This window comes from Motacilla alba, chromosome 12 (genome assembly GCF_015832195.1).
Source record: "Motacilla alba alba isolate MOTALB_02 chromosome 12, Motacilla_alba_V1.0_pri, whole genome shotgun sequence".
NCBI classification, from domain to species: domain Eukaryota; kingdom Metazoa; phylum Chordata; class Aves; order Passeriformes; family Motacillidae; genus Motacilla; species Motacilla alba.
This window is the reverse complement of record NC_052027.1, coordinates 10,469,767-10,490,529: the sequence shown is the minus strand read 5'-3', so window position 1 is coordinate 10,490,529 and position 20,763 is coordinate 10,469,767. Positions and strand designations below refer to the sequence as shown.

General features: G+C 41.4%; 1 protein-coding gene across 1 annotated transcript; it reads left to right on the top strand.

The window, feature by feature from the left end:
- The first annotated feature begins 2,236 nt into the window (after positions 1-2,236).
- Positions 2,237-19,753, top strand: TXNRD3 (thioredoxin reductase 3). Its single transcript, XM_038149361.1, has 16 exons — positions 2,237-2,439; positions 7,855-7,915; positions 9,499-9,608; positions 9,790-9,903; positions 11,729-11,801; positions 12,675-12,794; positions 13,195-13,337; positions 14,730-14,845; positions 14,957-15,182; positions 15,400-15,492; positions 15,915-15,991; positions 16,561-16,717; positions 16,950-17,057; positions 17,970-18,065; positions 18,270-18,404; positions 18,533-19,753. Exons 1-16 carry the CDS (start codon positions 2,314-2,316, stop codon positions 18,593-18,595), a joined length of 1,818 nt encoding a protein of 605 aa, XP_038005289.1. The 5' UTR covers positions 2,237-2,313; the 3' UTR covers positions 18,596-19,753.
- Positions 19,754-20,763: the final 1,010 nt, after the last annotated feature.

Below are 20,763 nucleotides of genomic sequence, written 5' to 3'. Positions count from 1 at the left end.
AAACCTGCCATCATAGTGCTTCCAGACTATCCCTTTGGTTTGCAAGTCAACATTGTCCCCCTCCTCCATTCTCCACAGAATCACATAATTACAAAATGGTTTGGGTTAGAAGAGACCTTTGAAGACCACCTACTCCAACCCCCTGCAATGAGCAGGGACATTTAGATCAGGTTCATCAGACATCCATCCAACCTGGACTGGAATGTTTTCAGAGATGGGGCATCTACCGCTTCTCTGGGCAACCTGGTCCAAAGTTTCACCACTCTCATTGTAAATAAATTCTTCCTTGTATCTAATCTGAATCTACCCTCCTTTAGTTTAAAACCATTACCCCATTCTTGCTCTAAGGCAACAGTGGTAATAACAACAACAGCAGAGTGCACAGAGCAGAAAATAAACCCTCAAGTGACTCAATTTGCCTTGGACATTTATTCCTCATGGGACTTGGCACACTGCCATCAGTGTTGAGCATGCCAGCAGAAAAAGATCTTTTGAATATTTATTCCTTTCTCAGACCTTTCTAGAGCTGCTGGATGTTTATATTGAAGAAAACAGACCAAGTTTAATATGAAAACCTACCAACCTTCAGACAGTGGCACAAATATTTGAGCTTGGGATATTAATTCCTGTAACAATAGTAAAGGCAGCACAGTTTCTCACAAGGTAAAAGGAGTCTGAGAAGGAGAGAGAGCAATTAGCCAAAGCTAGGAACCAAAAAAGCAGTTTTGTTTGGACTATGAACAAAGCACAGTGGGTAGTTCTGGCCCATGCATGTTACGTCAAACCTCAGTAGCTGCAGGTACTGTATCCACTTTCCTATACACTGGTACTGAAATAAAAGGCTGCAAAACTTAGATTTGTTTTTCTCTGTGGGGAGTGTAGAAAGTCTTAATCTAGAACTCCTTCGTTGCCAACATTCGAATAAATGCAATATACATTTTTTCAAGCTCACTGGGCAGTGAACATTGTAGGTACATGTGATCCAAAAAGGAATTAAGCAAGTTAATTCAGTTGTCTCCCACCAGGCCCATTTTCATCACTGGTGGCATTACAGCTATTATATGTGGCTATTTTTAGCATTAGTAAATAGCAGTAGGACTGGTCTGTGGCAGGTGTGGGAGGGAGCAATGGACTTCATTACCTACGTTGTTAAAAACTCCTTCTTGAATCTTATGAAATCACTCCGTGCTTTCCTCACCTACAGAAAATAACTCCTGTCACTCAGAAGCTTGCAGGGTTTGATTTAGCGAAGTTCTTAGACGTTGAACCAGGACAAGAGGATGGCTCGCAGAAGCTGCCGCTGCAATGGCGCCCAGCGGCTCGCTGTGCCGGGAGGTGACCGACCTCCCGGGGCCCCGGCTGGGCAGCGGCACCGCCCAAAGCCCCGGGCCGCAGGGTGGTGACCAGGCAGGGTCCCCTCACACGGGCTCTTGCCATGCCGCTGACCACGGCCCTGCCACCCGCCAGCCCTGGCAATCACCGGGCTTCGTGCGAATTGAGTAGTCCGTCTCATCACAGATATACGTAGTAAGATACTTCTGCATGCCCTTCCTTTAACCCCGCAATGTGTAAGAAAATGAAACTTTTTCTGCTTTCTTGGCTAATGATCCATTTTATTATGCCATATTATTTTATTAGAAGACGCTCCACTTGTACCCGTTCTCCTTCCTGTGCAGGAGATCCAAGGGGCAGGTGGAGGCCCACGGGGGAAGCAGCTTTTCCCTCACACTTCGCGCAGACTTCAAGGGCACCGAGGCAGGTCGAACCTGAAAACTGGGCCGACCGCTCCAGGCCGGGGCAATCCCCGCCGGCTCGGGGCCGGGCGGTCCGTGAGGGGGCAAAGAACAACCCCTCCGCCATCCCGGCTCCGCCCGCCCCGCCCGGCACTATCCGCCCCGCCAGCCTCGGCCGGGCGGGCGCTGAGGCGGCGCCACCCGGCACCGCCCCGCGCCCCGCCCGGCACCGCCCGCCCGCCGCGCATGCGCGCTCTCGCCGGCCTCCTGCTGGCTCACTTCACGCCCCCTCGCAGAGGGGAGACAGGCTTAAACAACGCAAGTTTGTCCTTCTCTGCTTAGCCTTTGGGTCGATACTGACACTTTCGCCTCTACTGTAAGAGACTTTTTATTATTTTACAACGATTTGTAGTGCTTGTGTCTGAAATGCAGGGTGGTGAGCGCTCCTTGGCATGGTGTCCCCCCCTCGCTCCCTCCGAATAGGCCGGCCCGGCTCGTCACGCTGCCCGCTGCGGAAGGGGCGGGCGCGGCTGAGGGTCAGCGCGGCCGCCGCGGGGAAGGCGTCGGTGCTGCCACCGCCATGGCGCCGCCGCCGGGACAGACCCGGCTCCCGGACTGGGACGGGCTGAAGCTCCGCGTGCGGACCCTCATCGCCTCCCACCGCGTCATGATCTTCAGCAAGAGCTACTGCCCCTACTGCAACAAGGTGAGGCAGCGGCGGCGGCGGCGAGAGCCCGCTCGGCGGTCCCCCCGGGCCCTCCCCTCGAGGGATGCATGGGCAGACCTTGCCCCTGGGCGCCCGCTCGGCCCGGGCAGGGCGCAGGGGAGCGGGGCTGGGGGAGGGCGGTGTGGGCATGCGGCGGCACCGGCGGGGTTCGGAGCGTGTGGAAGTGGCGCTGTATCCATCCCGCTCCAGCACCACGTGCTGGAAAACCACTTGCTGCTCGAAACCAGGCGAAGATCCGTGGCGTTCGTGGTAGTCCTTTCGCTTTGCCACGGTGGGGGGTGGATGTGTGGCGAGTTCCGCACAATGTGCTTGATCCTCAGCTCTACAGCTGCTCGAAGCTCAGGGTGCTGGCTGTGTTCCTTTCTCGCTGGAAATCTGGGTACCACATTGGTTTTCAGCTTGGACAAAGCTGCTCTCCACGGGAGGGATGAGTTAAGTTTTCTGCCCTTTCTAAATTTAAGGAAGGTTGACTCTGTAGCAGGTGCATATATTTTAAATCCTGGTCCCAGTGTGTGTTTAAAACAAGAGAAGAGTGTTCTTGGTTAATTGTGATGCTTAGAGAAAAATATCTTTTTAGCCCTAAAGCCTATACATCAGTGTCATAGGCTGGCTATAACTAGTAAACCAAACTCATTAAAAAACTCAGGGCCTTCATTAGAATTTTATGATACCAGCACACTGGTCATAGTCCACACAGGGCCTGAGGGTTTGTAGGCCTTGGGTTTCTTGGATAGTTACAAAAAGTATGTTATGAAATTTTATTTAAACCTGACATTACCATATTTAATATGGCCATTGTGGAAGAACATAATTGGAACTGTTGGCTCAAGTCCTGGTGTTCCTCAATAGAAGTGATAACCAGGAACATACACACAGAAGCCTCACTCCCACTTCTGGGTTATGTTTAGTTCTGGGGACTTTGGGGAGGGAAGAGATCTTATGACTTCCTTGCAGAAAACTTAACTGAATATATCCTATCTCACTTGCAACTGTATTGAGGTTTTGAGACAGGAAACTTCTGTGTTTGGGAGGATCAACCACTCCAGTGCCTTCTGTCTAAGAATCTTTTGGCAGATAGCAGAGCGCAGTAGCTCAAAACCTTCTTAGAAACCTATTCGAAGTTTCAGTAAATGAAGAGTTGGAGTCTTGCTCATGTCTAGTCCAGTTGACAAAAGTGTTATCTTCTGCTGCGGAGAAAATCATTTCTTGAGGACTTCAGAGTTGCCCATTGAGAAACACCTAGTCATGCTTGTCACTATTGCCCTGTGCGCTTTTAGTGCTTGGGGTTGTAAATGCTGATGCTCATGGCACTAAGTTCAGTGGGTTTGAGGTCACATATTGGTACTGTAACTTTAAACCTTGTGCCTTTTTCCTTCATCTGTTTGTGGTGTTACGGAGGCTCTAGACTAAGACAAGAAGGGGAGAAAATACTTGATTGTATTCCCGTAATTAAATTCCAGATTGTTCTTTCCTGCATTTGTTCATAGTTTCTCCATTGGGCAGATTGCTTGCTTCAGGGAAGCAATCAGATATGAGGAATATTGAGGAATATTGTCTTGCAAAGGGGAAGAATGAACACAGGGAGTAGGAGGACCCTCTGTCATGGCCCTTTTTAGGAGGGGGAGTTGAAAAATGCTGTGTGAATTTTCTGAAGAACCAGGTCATAAATAGGACTGGGGGAAGAAGAGGTGACTGGCCTGGTAGGCAGATTTCCTTGGCTTATTTTCCTGCTTGGAACAAAACAGAAAGGTAATATAACAAAGACAATGTGGAGAAGGGGTATAGATTGCAAACTGAGAATTAGAAGAAAGTTTATGGAAAAAAGAATCCTCACATGAGACATCAAGTTATAAAACAGAGGAGTATCTGTAACACTAAGGGTATTAACAATCCCTCTTAACAAAGACTTAGAAATTAGTGAAAGGAATGGGGAAACAATGGGTATTGCAGGATTCTGGTTAGCTGATCAAGTCTATAGAATTAATGAAGTGAATATAATTTGGAAGTGTAGTTACAGCTTGGGTACTTAGACTGTAATCACATAGTTCTGAGTTCTTAGATATGAATAGTGTGCATTGTATTATCTTTTACTGTGGATGGTTGTTAGCAGTGTGCTTTTGGTAGGATTAATTGAAAAAGATGTTTAGTGCTCATGCTCTGAAAGTACCTAATTTGGGGCTGGAAAGATTTCTCCATTTCAAGTGGAGATAGCCATGCTGGAAGAAAATTGAACTGGCACTTTTCTTCAGAAACACAACTGCAAATAAGTTCCCTAAGTGAATTAGGTAGGTGATTGTATTCAGGTTACCTAATAGCATGACTTGGCAATTGTGCTGTTGTTCTTCTTCAAATGCAATTTGTTGTTCAACTGCTTTAACAGGGCAGTGTTGGAGAGGGGGTGGTGGTAGAATTACTTCCTTGTCATAATTTAACTGGGCTGTTTCTTTTCTGGATGCTAAGAAATTGAAGATAATAAGATAGAAATTCACAAAGAAAACATAGTTTTTTAGCATGAAAAAATGGCAAGACTGAACACTGTGATCTGTTGATACTTTAAGAGCAACAGCTGCTTGCATAAAGTTACTGGTTATTTTAGTTATATTTTATGCTATTACAGATTATATTCTCTGTCCTCAGGGGGTTCTGGCCGGTTCAGCTCCAGCTATTGTGGAGTGTTAGCTGATACTTGAAAAAGCAGACCTAGGACATACCATTATTATTTAATGATATGAAGCTTATCTCAAACCTGCTTAGCTTCCCTAGTGACAGAAAGCATCTCTGGGAAGCATTTCCTAAAGTTAGACTAATTTCTTGGTTTCAGAGGAATTATTTATTGTTTAATAATATTTGGAAGTGTTTCTAGTCCATCACTTTTTACAAAAACTGAAAGGGTTCAGTAGGTAACTGAGGTCATTGCATTGGTGAAAAGGGAAGTTAATGGTTTTATCAGTGACCCTGCAGCCTTGCATCCTATCCCAGACATTTGGAGAAAGGATTTTGTCTTTGGGCTGTAAGTAAGAAAAAACTCCCAGTGCACTGCTGAAGTTTCCAGTGGAGTGGGTGTGTGTGACACAGGAATTTCTTGACCTGAGTCGGTATTAGTTTTATTGAGTTCAAAGTTTTCACTGGATTTTCTTTTTCATTAGTTGGTCTAATAACTCCTTTGATCTCGTTTTAATTTTGGCTTTTACAGTGCCAGGTAGCACTGAGTTTTCTGGTTGTGTTCCCGAGGGAGATTTGCTTCCTTTTCATTTCAAAGATGTTTTCTGGTAAATGCAGTTACTGCTGAATGCTCCAGTGAGTATTTCTGAGAAATCATTTCCTGTCCAGCTTATCTTGATATTACTCATGATTAGTGTGTTATCTTTCTACTCCTCCTAATCGTTTCCTTCTCCAAACCAAAGTCATCTATTATCTCTTGCCTGCATTGAAGATTTTGTAACTGCTCATGTGCTTGCTATGATCCTTCCTCAGTTTCATTAGCACAACACAAGTATGATTTGTTCATAAGTGTAAAGTGCAATAGTTACCTCTAATTAGGATGCTGGCATTTGTCTGATTTTTTTTCTCTCTACTGAGTACCTTCAGTAGAGAATAAAGGTGATCTAAATGCCTTAAATCTGTCCTTTCTTGCATGTAATCTTTCTTGGTTTAGTAATGTTCTGTCCTCCTCCTTCCTGCCAGCTGCTGTTGCAATGTTTTGGCAGTTTTTTAAAAAAGAAAACAAAAACTAATGATCGCTTGCCTGTTACTCTGCTGCTTTGCTGCAAACCAAACCAGCAGCCAAGCAGCTAATTTTCTGATTTGCCTCTGCATTCTTAACACTTCCTAGTAGCTGTCGCTTTAAGCTTTGCTTTTTGGATCTTGCATGGCATTTACTTTGGGATTTGTAACAGCAGATGCAGAGCAGGAGGTCTGGAGTGGTTCCACTGCTGTTTCTCTTCCATTCTGCCTGTAGCTGTAATCATTCCAGGAAGCAAGCCTGAAGGTAATGGTGAGCTTAGGACGAATAATGTCAAGGATCATCTGCATGGTTAGGGGACTGGAGTATCATACACCCTGAATGTGTGAAGAAGGAGCTCAGTTTGTTGAACCTTGATAAGGCTGACCGGGAGTTTTAGTTGCTGCCTTCAGTTGACAAGTGGGAAGACAACCAGACTGTAATTCAAGTTGCAGAGTGAAAGAAGAGGAACCAACAAACTTGAGTTGCAATGGCAGACACTCCAGTGGGATAAAATGGAAGTTCTTTACTGTGAGGATGGTCAAACGTTGAGCCAGCCCAGGGAAGTTCTGGTGTCTTTGTCCTTGTGGATGTTCCAAGTGAGAGGACAGTGCTTGAGCAATGTCATCAGCCTTCACATTTGGCTCTGCTTTGATGGCCTGAAAAGGCCCTTAGAACCTCCACTATTCTAAAACTGTAGAACCAATAAAATCAGTTACAGAGGCAAAGCTTTTTTTTGAATGTTACAGTTGATATATGATGTGGTAAGAAACTTAATTTGTAGTTGGTACAGAACACGAAATCTTCTTGTTTGTCTGCATAAAGCTGAAACTTTATCAGAAAACACTGGAATACTCAGTATTCAGTATAGTAACATTGTAAATCACAGCAATATTAAAAACACTTTATTCCTCATGTGTTAGATGTCTTTAAACTTACTAGATGGGATTCAACATACTCTTGATAAAGCTCTGTCAATAAATTTGAAGTTCATCAGAAAGCTGATTTAAAAATGTTCAGACTCCATGCTGGCAAGTGAGTCCATCCCACAGACATTCAGTGATTCTTGCTAGAGCTGTTTTCACATGCCAGATTCACAAAAAATATAGAAATCTTGTTTCTAAAAGGTGCCTGATTTGAATCAGGTAATGGTACACTTTGTCCATCCAGAACTGAGGTTAAAAAAACACCCAGCTGAGTGCTGAGTACATTTGGGATGTATTCCTTCCTTCTGCAGCTTTTAATTTTTTTTTATTTCCTTGATAGCATTTTGTTTTACTTATTATCCTCCACTCGCATTTTTTTCCTTTTTTTTCTTTTTTCTTTAGTATTACCAAGGAATCTTGCTGCTGCTTTATCTCCTTTGTGGTTTTTTTTTATATGGCAGTCACTTCCTTGGCTTTTGGTATGTCACGGGTGGAGAGGTCAGCAGCTAAGCAAATTGTATCTAGAAGCTTTTTCCTAAGGTAATGGGACTTGTATTGGAAGGTTAAGTGCTCTGGCTTTAAGTGAGGAACACACAAAACATAGAACCAAACTACCAAAGCTGTGTGGAGCCTGTGCCTCAGAGCACAGGAACTGAGCCTTAGAGGTCTCCTGGGTGTGTCCAGCAGGGAAGTTTTACCCTGAGCTGAGAAACCTTTGCACTGCCATGGTGTCTGTTCCTGTTGCAGGTGAAGGAACTCTTCAGATCCCTGCGTGTGGAGTACTATGCTCTGGAACTGGATGTAACTGGTGAGTAGGAGAAAAAAAAATGTATCACATGCTGCTGCTTAATGTAACTAAAAATGAGTGATTCCTTTAGCTGCATGAATCCTTAAGCTGTCTTGAGCTAATTGGGGAACATGTGAAACAAGTAAAATAACTTTTAATATATGCAGAGACAAAGACAATTAGGCTTCAATGTAGATTTTACACAGGATGTGTTTTCAATATAACTGAAGGCTTTGACTGTAAAAACCATCAGGTGATGGAGGGTGTGAGATCTGGTTTCTGTCCAAAGAGCTATGACTTCTGGGGAATAAGTCTGTAGTTTTTTTCCTACTCCCGGTTCTCTTGTGGCTTCGGATGAATTGTTAATGTTTGACTTGGTATATTGGTGACCTTCTTTGGGGAAAGTGCTGAGTCACTGGGAGGGAGGGTAAATTCCAGTAACTTGGCTGCTGCTAGTTTCAAGCTGGCTTTTACCTTAAAGCCCAGGCTGCTTTAGTTTTGGGACATGTGCAGTGCCTTATCTGTATACGGACATAATGCATGTAGCTTTTAATGTAGTTTTAGCAACAAATAGTTTCTTATATGGTTCTTAATAAGCTCTTAAATGCACTTCTGGCAAGCTGTTGAGTGCCTATTATATTTTCTTTACAAAACTTAAATTCCCAATGCTTTTTTTAAAGTTCTAATGCCTTTTTGAAGTTTTTATTTTTGCCTAGGCAATATTTGGGAGAAATGTAGCTATTTAGTCATCTCTTCTTAGTTACTTTTGCTTCTTATTCAAGTTGTCATTCTGTGAATTAATTATAGCCCAAGATATGTAAAGTACAATGCACAGCTTTTTTTTTTTTTCTGGAATTACTTCTAATTAATAATATATTTCCCTTACGGTTGTTCTGATTACTGATACTAAGTAGATACAATCTTGGAATAAAAAGATTTTAGTCGAAGTGATTACTGTTAATTCCTATTCCCACATTTACTGCTGAGAGATCCAAATTGAGCCTGTGTGTAGGTGCTGATGATTCAGATGGCAGGTGAGGTCAAACAATGATAATTTTAAAACTAGAAAGTTTCTGACAGTGTGGTGGGTAGAAAAAGGAGGAAGGTAGCTTTAGGGTAAGTAGAAAAGCATGTTCATACTTCCCTTACCCATTGTCTCGTAATACAAAGCTGCTGGGCTAAATTATGTTCCTGTGCACAGAACATACTCCAAAAAAAGACAGTTCTCATGAAAGAAAAGGTGTCTGTGTGATAGCTGGAAAAGAATTTTTGTGTAGTGAACGCTGTAGTGTGTAGCAACAAATGTGACACTGTAAGAGATAAAAATCTTTGAAATAGAAGAACTAAACTCTTACTACTTCAGCATTACTTCATTTGTGGCTGGAAATATCAATTTAATTTCTGTATTTAAGCCTGCTCCTTTGAGAAGTAGTTTCTGAAAGCTTGCATATATCCAGGAAACCTGCAAATGGAATGTTCATAATAAAATTCTTGTCTTTGCAGGCCTACAGTGTATCACAGTCCAAACCTTTAATACTTCAGGCTGTTCTAAAATCTCTTTTCCTGAAATCTGTTTATAATGTACACATTTCTTTTATTCTTAGATGATGGAGCCAGTATTCAGCAAGTATTGGCAGAGCTGACCAACCAGAGGACAGTGCCTAATGTATTTGTGAATGGAACTCACATTGGTGGCTGTGATGCAACATATCAGGTAACTTGGCTTAAAAATCAGCTGCAAGTAGACAAGACTGAGTGAATTTGCTGTTTGAGTGTAGTTAAATTTTGTGTGGCACAGCAGACTGGGTGAGGTCAGCCAGAGGAGGCAGTGTTATCAGTTGTTTGCTCAGAAACATGTGTGCTAATTTGATTATTTATTTCTTTTTCTCTCCCAGGCTTATAAGGATGGATCACTGCAGAAACTCCTTGGGGATGACCAAATCACAGAACCCTATGAATATGATCTCATTATTATTGGTGGTGGCTCAGGTGGACTTGCATGTTCTAAGGTAGGCTGTGAAAATGACATTAAAGAACAGGTGCTATGTTAAACTTATTCAAAAGTTAATCTCTCTATTAATTATGTTGGTATAAAAGAGTCTATATTTTGATGAGTATTACTGTTCAACTTGTTAATTAATGAACCAATAGTGGTCTAGTAATGTGCTTACTCAGGGGATAAAGGGACCAGTTTCTAGCCAATGTCTGTTCAGCTCTTGATCCTAATAATAGGTTTTAGTTTTCTGGCTGAGGGTGGAACCAAATGTTTTTTAACTATCTCTTCTGCTTGTGTAATACACAGGTGCTTCCAAACAGTAATCTAGAAAACTTAAGAGCTGCTCTTGAAGCCTTTTGACAGTTTTGGATTCAGTATCACCAGTCATCTAAAATCAAGTGCTTCCAGCAGTTCCCTTCAAGGAGCTGCTTCACTCTTCAGTTCCCTTTTTGGGTGCTTTCTCAGAAAGGGAAGCTGAGATTGGGTAGCTCTTACACAATTAAATGTTGTTCAGAGTTGTTCAGGACCTATGGTCCAGATTCAGTTTTCTCTGCTACCCAAGGGATTTGGACACACATTCCCATCTCTCAGCCAGGGCCTAAGCTGTCAGTTTATGTCTTGGGCAGGGTGAGGCTCTTCTTGACAGCCTTGACAATTACTGAACTATACAGCCAAGCATGCACCTTCATTAGAAAATACAAAGCAGGCAGAAGAAGCTGACAGTGGAATTCTTCAGTTGGCCAATTGTGTATTTTCAGAATGTTCATATCTTTCTTCACAGTACCTTCTGGGACATCAGTTGTAAACTTGGTGCCAATTGCCAAATTGTTCAGAGTAGTATTCACAAAATATAAGACAGGCAGCTAAACCTTGTTTGAGGCAGGATTGCAGTTGATGTGCAGGAGTTCTTAAATAGATTTGAGGCACCTAGAGATTTGATTTAAGTGCTTGAAAAATCAAACAATGTGTACCTGGTAATTTCTTGGATAGAGGAACAGGCTTATTCAGGTTGGAATGGACATGAGAAGAATATCTAATGTAAGCTCCTTGCTCCAGGCAAGGTCATCTGTAAAGTCACACAGGATTGTGCAGGAACTCATTTGTTTGAAATAAGCCAGGGATGGAGATGGCACAGCCTTTCTGGGAAACCTGTTTGATTGTCCTCATGGTGTGAAAGTTCCTTATATCCAGTCTGAGTCTCTTGTTTCAACTTTAAGCCAGTCTTTTGTCCCTTTGCAGTATACTTGGCCACTGTGAAGAGCCTAGCGCAGTCATCTTAATGTACTTCTCATAGACACTGGAAAGTTGCTCCTGTCTCCTCCAAATTCAGTTGTTCTCCAGGTTGAATGTGTCAAATTCCCTTTTTCTTCTCATAGGGGGTGTGCTCCAGCCCCTTGAACATCATGGTGGTGCTCCATTGAAATGTCTCCAGTGTGTCACCTTCTTTTCCATGCATGAACTTGCCAAGTCTGTCAGTTCTGTCCTGAATGAAAAGCAGAGCTAACAGCATAAGTATTTCTTTAGGTGAGGTAGAAGAAAATCGTAGACTGCTGAGCCCAGCTCATACCTTTTTCAGATCATGGCTTTTGACAGCGTAGGTGGATCTGGATGCAGCATTGAACATGCAAGGAGCCATACAGAGTTTGGACAAAAAGTTAGTTCTTGAGGGATTTCAGTTTTTGTCTAGGGAAGGAGACTGAAGAGCCATGTATGTTAATGACTAACTGGTGAAGGTAGTAAAGAAGCCTTCTATTAGGGCTAAATGTATCGTGACTATAAGTGAGTGGACAGGCCTGCTTGGTTCAGTAATACTGACTGGTCTTTTCCATCTTTTACAGGAAGCTGCTGCCTTGGGAAAGAAAGTAATGGTATTAGATTATGTTGTTCCAACACCTCTTGGAACCTCATGGGGTAAGCTTTTTTAATCTTGTATTATGTTTGTATTTGATGATGTTTGAGTACCAGTGAGATGTTACATATTATGGATTTCTGCTATTAGGAATTGAGGCTAAATTCCTGTAATTCTGGTACACAGATAACGAGAGTTATTTGCCTGGCATGCCTGCTGCTTTTCTGGATGCTTATTTCTGCTTTGGGCATTGCTATCTCTGTTCTCTGTCAAAAGTTTTTCTAGCTTTGATCACTTTCAAACCATGTGTGGATAGTGTTTGCATACATGTTCACATTCTAACGTTTGTGGGGATATTTTGCCTTTTAGTTTATCCAGTTCTATATTCTAGACAACTGATAGGCTCCCTTTAGAACAGTGACTCCTTGGCTATGTGTGTCTCACCTTTTCCTAATTAAGGACAGCTGCTGGCTGACCTCATTAGTGATACTGGCAGCTGAGAATGAGTACGAAACTTGGGTGAAACTTCTGTTGAGTCAAAGAATGAATGTGCTCTTGTAGATAGTATTTCAAACAGGCATATTTAAAATACCACATAATAGGTGATACTAAATTGTAGAAACTCTGGGCTTTATGCCTTGCTTACTTGACAACCTGACTGAAATCTGAAGCCTTGTGGAGTAAGTAACCAGGCTCTGTGTTTGACATGCTGTACCTGTCTTGGGTCAGTGAGCCTAATAACATGTTCAGCCTTGAACTCAATACAGGCTTAGTGTGTGCATTGTATTTAAAATGTCCCTTGCAACAGAAATTTCATGTTACTGGTGTGACTATAGCAAACCTCCTGGAGTGACATGAGTGATTATACAGAGTATGTGATAGGGAAAGCATGAATCCCATTCATGGAAGAAATAATGTGATTCTTTCCATCTTAGGACTTGGTGGCACGTGTGTAAATGTAGGTTGCATTCCCAAGAAGCTGATGCATCAAGCAGCACTTCTGGGTCAGGCACTCCAAGATTCAAGGAAATATGGGTGGCAGTATGAAGAACAAGGTTGGTAAGAACACAGAGGGAAGACCAAGACTGTACAGATGAGATGCCAAACTCAAGACTGTTGTTGTACTTAATAAATTAGAGGCAGAGTTCAGTACTTTTCTTAGGTGAATCAGAAGGTGTCCTCCTTCTTGAGTCATAGAAACCTTTGGAGTTGGAAGTTAATTGTGTTTTGTTCCCTGTATCAACTGAAATAAATGACAGAACTTCTGGAATGGGCTTAGTTCAGATAGTAACAAGTCACATAAATATTAACATAGTAGAACAAGATCTTAATATGTATCCTCATTACTGATAATGGTGTTTTCTTAGCATGATGTACAATGAATAAGTTAATTTTTTCTTAAGGGGCACATTGCACTTTTATTTCCTTAAATATTAAATTAGTGTCTTGTTTCAGTTAAACACAACTGGGAGACCATGGTAGAAGCAATTCAGAACTACATTGGTTCTCTAAACTGGGGATATCGAGTGTCTTTGAGAGAGAAGTCTGTGACATACCTCAATTCTTATGGAGAATTCGTGGAACCACACAAAATCAAGGTATACTCTGCATTTGAAATATTTAGTTGGGAGGGAAAATGCATGTTCTAGAACTGCCTTATAAAATTCAACACCAAAACAGCTTAATCTTAACATTGCCAAGTTAGGTCAACTGAATTTAATATCTCCTTTGTGAAGTTACTGATTAAAATAATTATTGTGCTTTAGTACCTGCCACAGTGTTTGCAAACCTAGTTCTGTAAGAGTCATGTGGATATGTGTAAACCTGTGTCTTGTAAGAATAGAGGAAGGTGGTCTCTGTTTCTACCCTTATGACTGATTTCAGCAGCCTGAGTGAGGAGGGGAGGAGAAAAAGACAGGAAACTCTAGCTGTGTGATTTTGCAACTTGAAAAATCCTCATACTAAAGCATAAAATCTATTGAAATGAAATTTAGATTAAGCACTTGCATAAGAGCTCTGCTAGAACCTTGTGCTGTATCAGCATACAAATTAGTGTCAGTTTTGCAAGACAAAGCTTGTTCTGCCAATCTTGCTATAAGTGAGCATACTGAGGCAAGGTTAACCTAGAAGTGCATATTGAAGACAACTGTTGCACTCAGTGGGTGTAATTGTCTGTTTGCAATATCAAGGCTGAACTACTTGTGTTTTAAACCAAGAACTCAGCACTGAAAGATAATACTGAATTCAATTTACCTTGTGTACCACCTGTTCAAGTGTCCCAGCCACTTAAGTGTCCTTAATCAATAAATGAAGTAGAACAGAGAGACTTCCCAGCAGGAGGCTGGACTAGATAACCTCTTGAGATCCCTTCCAACCTGAATTACCTGTTGACTTGATGGGGAAAACATTTCCCTTCATCTTCATTCAAAAAGCAAGAATGAAGGTCCAATTCTAGGAGATGGCAAGATGAAATTTCCAAAATCCAAGGGTCTCAAGAGTTCAAATTAGTTAGAATTCATGCAAGGTTGGATCTTAGGCCCTCTGAACTGAAATCGTATAACTAGTTCCCTTTATTTTTTAATTACATTTTTTTTTACATTAGCTGAAGAACTAATTCATGTTATGCTGTCCCTTGCATTATGTTGGCCTGTTATTATGGGGATAAAGGGGTTGTCTTAATTTGTTGTGGCTTTTTATAACTCGGAAGTCAAGTTGTTATGAGTAATCCAATCTAACTTAGTAGTTAAAATGGGCAGGATTCAAAGAGTAAGTGATATTAAGTGCTCTAATGGAAGAAAAGCCTGATAGTCAGTTGTTTAAACTTGTTATTCTTCAGTGACCTATGTGGCATCTCTAAATGCATTTGTTCTTGTTTCAAACTGCTTATTCTTGATTTTTAAACATATCTACAGTAATTAAGGAAAGGATTACATAATTTTTTATCTTAAAGCATATGAAAATGTCTGTCTTAACTGTGTCTTCATCAACAGGCAACTAACAGAAAGGGACAAGTAACCTATCACACAGCAGAGACTTTTGTGCTGGCTACAGGAGAAAGGCCAAGATACCTGGGTATCCCTGGAGATAAAGAATTCTGCATTACAAGGTGAGATGAAAAGGCACAAAAGACTGAACTTGTTTGCTCAAGTGTTTGCCAAGAAAAACAAGCTTGTGTTGGAAGCAACTTGTAAATTACTTAGACTTCTTCTCTTTCCAGTGATGACCTCTTCTCCCTGCCTTACTGCCCTGGCAAGACTCTGGTTGTGGGTGCTTCCTACGTGGCTCTGGAGTGTGCAGGGTTTCTGGCTGGCCTGGGTCTGGATGTCACTGTCATGGTGCGTTCCATTCTTCTGCGGGGTTTTGACCAAGAAATGGCAGAAAAAGTCGGTGCCTACATGGAAACACACGGCGTGAAGTTCATCAGGAAGTTTGTACCTGTTCAGGCAAGCGCTTTCTTCTCTTAACACATCATTGCTTTAAACAGCACATGTAAAATGCAGGTGTTGTCTGGGAAGGCTTTGGCTCTGAACAGAAATAAATGTTTTATGAGACTGAGCTTTTTTAACTGCTTAATGACAGATTAGTAGGTTAAGGCTTGAATGGCAATGGAAGTGAGCTCTGCTGCTTCAGGTCATTCTAAGCTTACAAAAATTTGTACAGGTTGAGCAGCTGGAACAAGGAATGCCAGGAAGACTGAAAGTGACAGCAAAGTCTACTGAGGGATCAGAGATCCTTGAAGAAGAATATAACACTGTAAGCACGTCTTGATTTGAAATAAATAGCTATTGATGCACATGAATAGTATTAAAATACTTTTTCTTGAACAACTTGAAGGGAACTCCTCCTTAAAAAGTTGTTCATGTAGTTTACTAGCAGAAAAATAAAAAGTGGAAATTCAGTATTTGTCTTTGGTTGAACCCTGTTAGCCTGGAGTTCAGTTCATATAAACAGTGTGGTTGCTTCTGTTTTTGTTTTGGCTTTTCTGTTTGTTGCATCTGTAAAACATGTTGTACCTGGAAGAGAGTTGTTGGTGGCTTTTTCAAATTTTGGAAAAAAACATTTGGAAGTCATTTTATTCGTCTGCTTCTGTATTTTCACTGAAAGACCAAGGGAAATCTTATGTTATACTTTTCTTACATTAAGTTATTGCATTTAATTTTTGGGGCTTTTTTTAGGTTTTGCTAGCCATTGGTCGTGATGCATGTACCAGGAATATTGGTTTACAGACAATCGGGGTCAAAATCAATGAGAAGTGAGTATTACTGAACTCCCTAAAACCACTGAATGCAAGGACTTTTTTTTACCTCTTTAAAAATAGCTCATGATACTGATGGTCTTTTAATTCCCACTCTCATAAATGGCAATTATGTGAACCTTTGAAAACTTTTTTGTTCTGAACTTGAGTACAATTGTCCATTAACTTAATTTCTTCAGTATGTACTTTGTAAAACAACTATTCTGAGGGAATATGTACTAGTTGGTCATTGTGCTGAAAGCACAGCGCTGTATAATAATCAGAAAGATTGAAAGTCCAAAGAAAGATTGAAAGATTGTGAGTCCAAAGATGTCTGAGTAGCTTGACTGCCATCAGCCAGGCACTGTTGTTCATGTCTGAACTGGCCCACTGAATACAGACTTCAGCAGTGTGTCAGAGTTGGAGGTGATTGATGCTCTGAAGAGTTTGCAGTTGAAGTAAAAAAGGCATAAAGATATTTAATGAAATGAGCTCAGTAGTTAGAATAGAGTTTCTTCCCTGGTTTTTTACAAAGATCTGAGGAAAGTTGTGATGCTGAATTCTGCGGTCTTCTGTTTGTTTTAAAGGAATGGGAAAGTCCCTGTAAATGATGAAGAACAAACCAATGTGCCTTATGTTTATGCCATTGGGGATATCTTGGATGGAAAGCTTGAACTTACTCCAGTTGCCATTCAGGCAGGGAGACTGCTGGCACGAAGGCTCTATGGAGGTAGTTCCAAAAAGGTAAAGCTATTAGCAGACAACTTCAACTCATTTTTCAAGAAGCTGAAGTTAAAGCGTCTCAATAAGATGCTTTTTGCCTCAGAACTGCAGTAACATGAGCTAATTTATCCACTTATCTTTTGGCTCTGCAAGTATTTTGTAAAAAAGAGGACAAGTTCTTGTATAACTTTTTTTGTTATGTAGTGTATAGAACTTGCATACTCTAAATACAACTTTTTATTTTTATTTTTAGTGTGACTATATCAATGTACCAACAACAGTGTTTACCCCTTTAGAGTATGGCAGCTGTGGGTATCCTGAAGAAAAAGCCATAGATGAATATGGAGAGCAAAACTTGGAGGTAAGAACACCCAAGAGTCAATTAACTTGTAGCTTGAGGGTGTTTTTCTTGGGCCTTGCTGCTTTAGTCTCAAGGCATAGGTTTACAAGATTCCAAGTTTAGACAGGTAGAACAGTTGTGGCTGTGGTGTTTTCATCTGGCCAGCAAGGTGCTGGACTCACAGAAACCCAGGACTGGACTTCATGCCATTAGAATTGTGCGTAACCATTTGCAGGTGGCTGAGAGAAGCATTTGACTTCAGGAGGCCAGACTTGGGTTGCAGAGCTCTAGGAGTGGTTTTTGTTGTCGTGAATCAAAGGCTTTTATTGCTGAAGTGTATCAAACTCCTGGGATGAACTATTTTCTGCTGGTTCACTGTGAACCAGCAGAATTGTGAATTGAATTGTGAATTTATTTTTTGCTGACCTTAACATATGTCTAGAGCAGAATTGGGGATAACTTCCCTATTTTGTGGTGATTTCTGGCTTCTGCACATCTCTGAGGGGTTATGTTGAAGCTGCTTGCATGCCTTGAGTTTAATTCCTTGCATCTTTCAAAATCACTTGACATTATTGAGCTTCTGCTGTTACCTGTTTTGCATAGTAGGTTTAAACTTACAGTAACTGGATATTAATTTTGTACTTCTCTTTCTGAAAGTTTGATTTGCAACTGCTGTATATTGTAGCTGTTGCTGTTTTTATCGAGTATTTAAATCAGAGCTACATGGTTTGAGTCAAGTCTTCCTTTGCTGAGTTTTGGAGTATGGACTCTGTGGGCTGAGTGGAAAAAAAAATCACTCTTGTCTCATTTGTTTTAGACAAGAATATAGTGTTTTAAATGTCAAACCACCTATTTATAAAGATATTAAAAAGTAGAGTTGTGCCTGACTGAATCAATGAAATTCTAATGCTCTTTTTCTTGTTTTCCTCACAGGTTTATCACACTTTGTTCTGGCCACTTGAATGGACAGTGCCGGGCAGAGATAACAATACCTGTTATGCAAAGATTATCTGCAACAAACAGGACAACGTAAGTAGCAAGAGGGACATGCTGAGGGTATTCTTGAAGCGAAAGAACTGCAGAACTATTTTATTTGAAGTAATTAATTTTTTCTTAAGGACTCTGCTATTGACCTGCTTGTGTAACATTTTTAGTGTAGTGGGAGTTACACACTTGAGCTTTGTCAAACTTTGCCTGGTACTGACTCGTATTTTTCTCTCATCTGTTCTAAAGAATCGTGTGATAGGACTGCATGTTCTTGGACCCAATGCTGGTGAAGTTACCCAAGGTTTTGCTGCTGCAATCAAATGTGGTCTCACCAAAGAATTACTTGATGAAACAATTGGTATCCATCCTACTTGTGCAGAGGTAAGAAAGGGGGAAGACACAGCCTGATTTAAAACTTGCTCTTGAAGGCAGTTTTACCAAGAGATCAGTAGCCATGTGGAGGATGATGCAGGCAACAGTAAATAAGCTCTTCTTTTGGTCTCTTACAGGTGTTCACCACAATGGATATTACCAAATCTTCTGGGCAGGACATCACTCAAAAGGGCTGCTGAGGTTAAACCTGCTGCTTTACATGTTTCCATGTTGTGCACTCTCTGTCCTGTGGAAGCTCTAATACATCCAACTGCTTTGCAGCAGTGTAAAGGTTTGCATCAATGCCACTGTAGATGCTGCAGCTGGGAGTGGTGCCTTCAAGAGGCTTCCTCAGCACGAGTTGTGTTGCACATGGAGCAGTAATGCAGCAGGGGAATCTCAGACTGTGAATCCTGACTTTGCTTGGATTAGCACTGCGGTGCTTTCTTGACGTTGTTGCTCAAAATCTTCTTGTGAGGTGAGCTATGACTGATGACTGCCAGGCGAGGCTGGGAGGTTCCTGTCTAGTCAGATGACTGAACTCCTCCTGAAGGAAATTCTTAAATTGCACAAATTAAAGCTAATGCTTCTAGTTCCAGTGTCTTGTATAAATGCTTGAAATAGATGACAAATACATAATTGAGTGATTCTTGCCAACAGTTTACAGTTGACTGATTTATCTTTTTGATGCATTTTGTTATACTTAATTGTATGTTCAGTTGAGGCAAGATGGCATAAATAGGATGCAGTGTTGAGCAGTGCAGTTCAAGCACTAGTCTCCCATCCCAACCAGTCTAAAACTTTATAGTAAGTAAACGAAGACACCACTGTTGTTCACTTTCACAGTTTTTTGACCTCAGGTGACATCATGTCTTCAAAATAAAAATTTGATTTTTAGGTGTCTTGTGTGTCAAGGCTAAAGAATGTAAGTGCAAGACCATGTCAGTTTGCTTAAATCTGGTTTCAGCTCTGTAATTTAAAATCTCACAGAACCCAGAACTATATCTGTGGTGTTTTATGGAATGCTGAAGTCCTGGAGAAGCAGACTCTCCCACTAACACAGTAGGTGCCTGCCCATGGAGGCAGAAGGTGTACAGAGCTGCTCTGATTCGTGTGGCAGCCCAGGGCAATGACCTGCTGTGCTTTGTGTAGTGTTGTGTACTGTCAGTACTTTGAAGCTCTCTTCCACCCCTAGCATTCTGTCCTGGGGGAATTGTGCTTGAATCTGGCTCTTAGTTTTGTCCAAAGAGCTGTTTTGAAAGACTGTTCTGAACATTGTATGATAGTAACCAGTTTTTAACTATTTAATCTGTGACCTACCGTGGAATTTGAAGTTCAATAAACAATGCATACAACACTCTTGTCGTGTCTGACCTCATGGTTTATGTTGCCTGAGATTTTATTTGGCTTCAGTTATGTTGTGTATCCCGTACAGTACTAAAACCCCTGTGGATTTGTGCATACTGTAATGTTTTAAATAGAGAAATGAGTTGTCTTGTCACCTCTGAGGGCTTGTTCAAGATACCAAATATGTTTCTGTTTGGGTATACAGAATTGAACTTAGGTGAGTTCAATCTTGAAAGATCAGTTTTATACCCTTTCTGTATATTTCACAAGGTTCTGAATACCTTGTATTGTTTAACTGCTACACAGCTCAAAGATGCTCAGTAGAATCTAGGTAGTGTTAGCAGCAAATCTTGCTGGTGTTCAAGTTTAGTAAGCTACTCTTGGAGATGTTGGGGTTTTGCTCAGTAGCACTGTAAAATGCCTTCACTCGACAGGGGAGATGCTTGCTGAGCTGCAGGGGCTGCTTTGATGCAGAGGAGTTACTTCTGGGGAGTTACTTCTGCTGGTCCCATGGAAATGAGGACAGACTGGGAATAGCAAAGTTTACCTGGTGTAGCCCTGTTGGAGAGGAAGTGAAGGAGGAAGCCAAGTCAATGAGTGCTAATTCCTGCATTTGCTATTAGTAAGCACTAATTGAGTTTTATTTCAAATTGAGATTTGATTTGCAGGTTCATGTTAATTGATCAATAATTACCACTTGCATGTCTGTAACAGTGTCCTAATTGCAGATGTTCCTTTTGTCACGCTTGCCCCAGCTGCCAGCTCTAGGTGATACACAGCTGGTGGCATCAGGAACTTTGTTACAGAGTTACTCTTTAAAGCTTTCAACTCTCCAGTTAAAATACACGGTAAGTAGCTTATAGCTGGAGGAAGTGAACGTATCACTTGTGTTTCGGTAGGCTCAGGTGTAAAATAAAATGTGCTGTGACAACAAGCCATAGATCAAAGCCAAAATTTTAAGGTGGACAGTAGATGTTAAAGAAGAAGGTGACATCTGAGAAGTGGGACTTGTAACAACAAA

Coding starts and splice junctions, on each gene's coding strand:
- TXNRD3 (XM_038149361.1), top strand. CDS start 2,314: ATGGCGCCGCCGCCGGGACAGACCCGGCTCCCGGACTGGGACGGGCTG. Junction 11,802..12,674: donor ACCTCTTGGAACCTCATGGG/GTAAGCTTTTTT, acceptor TTTCCATCTTAG/GACTTGGTGGCACGTGTGTA. Junction 16,718..16,949: donor ATGGAGGTAGTTCCAAAAAG/GTAAAGCTATTA, acceptor TTTTATTTTTAG/TGTGACTATATCAATGTACC.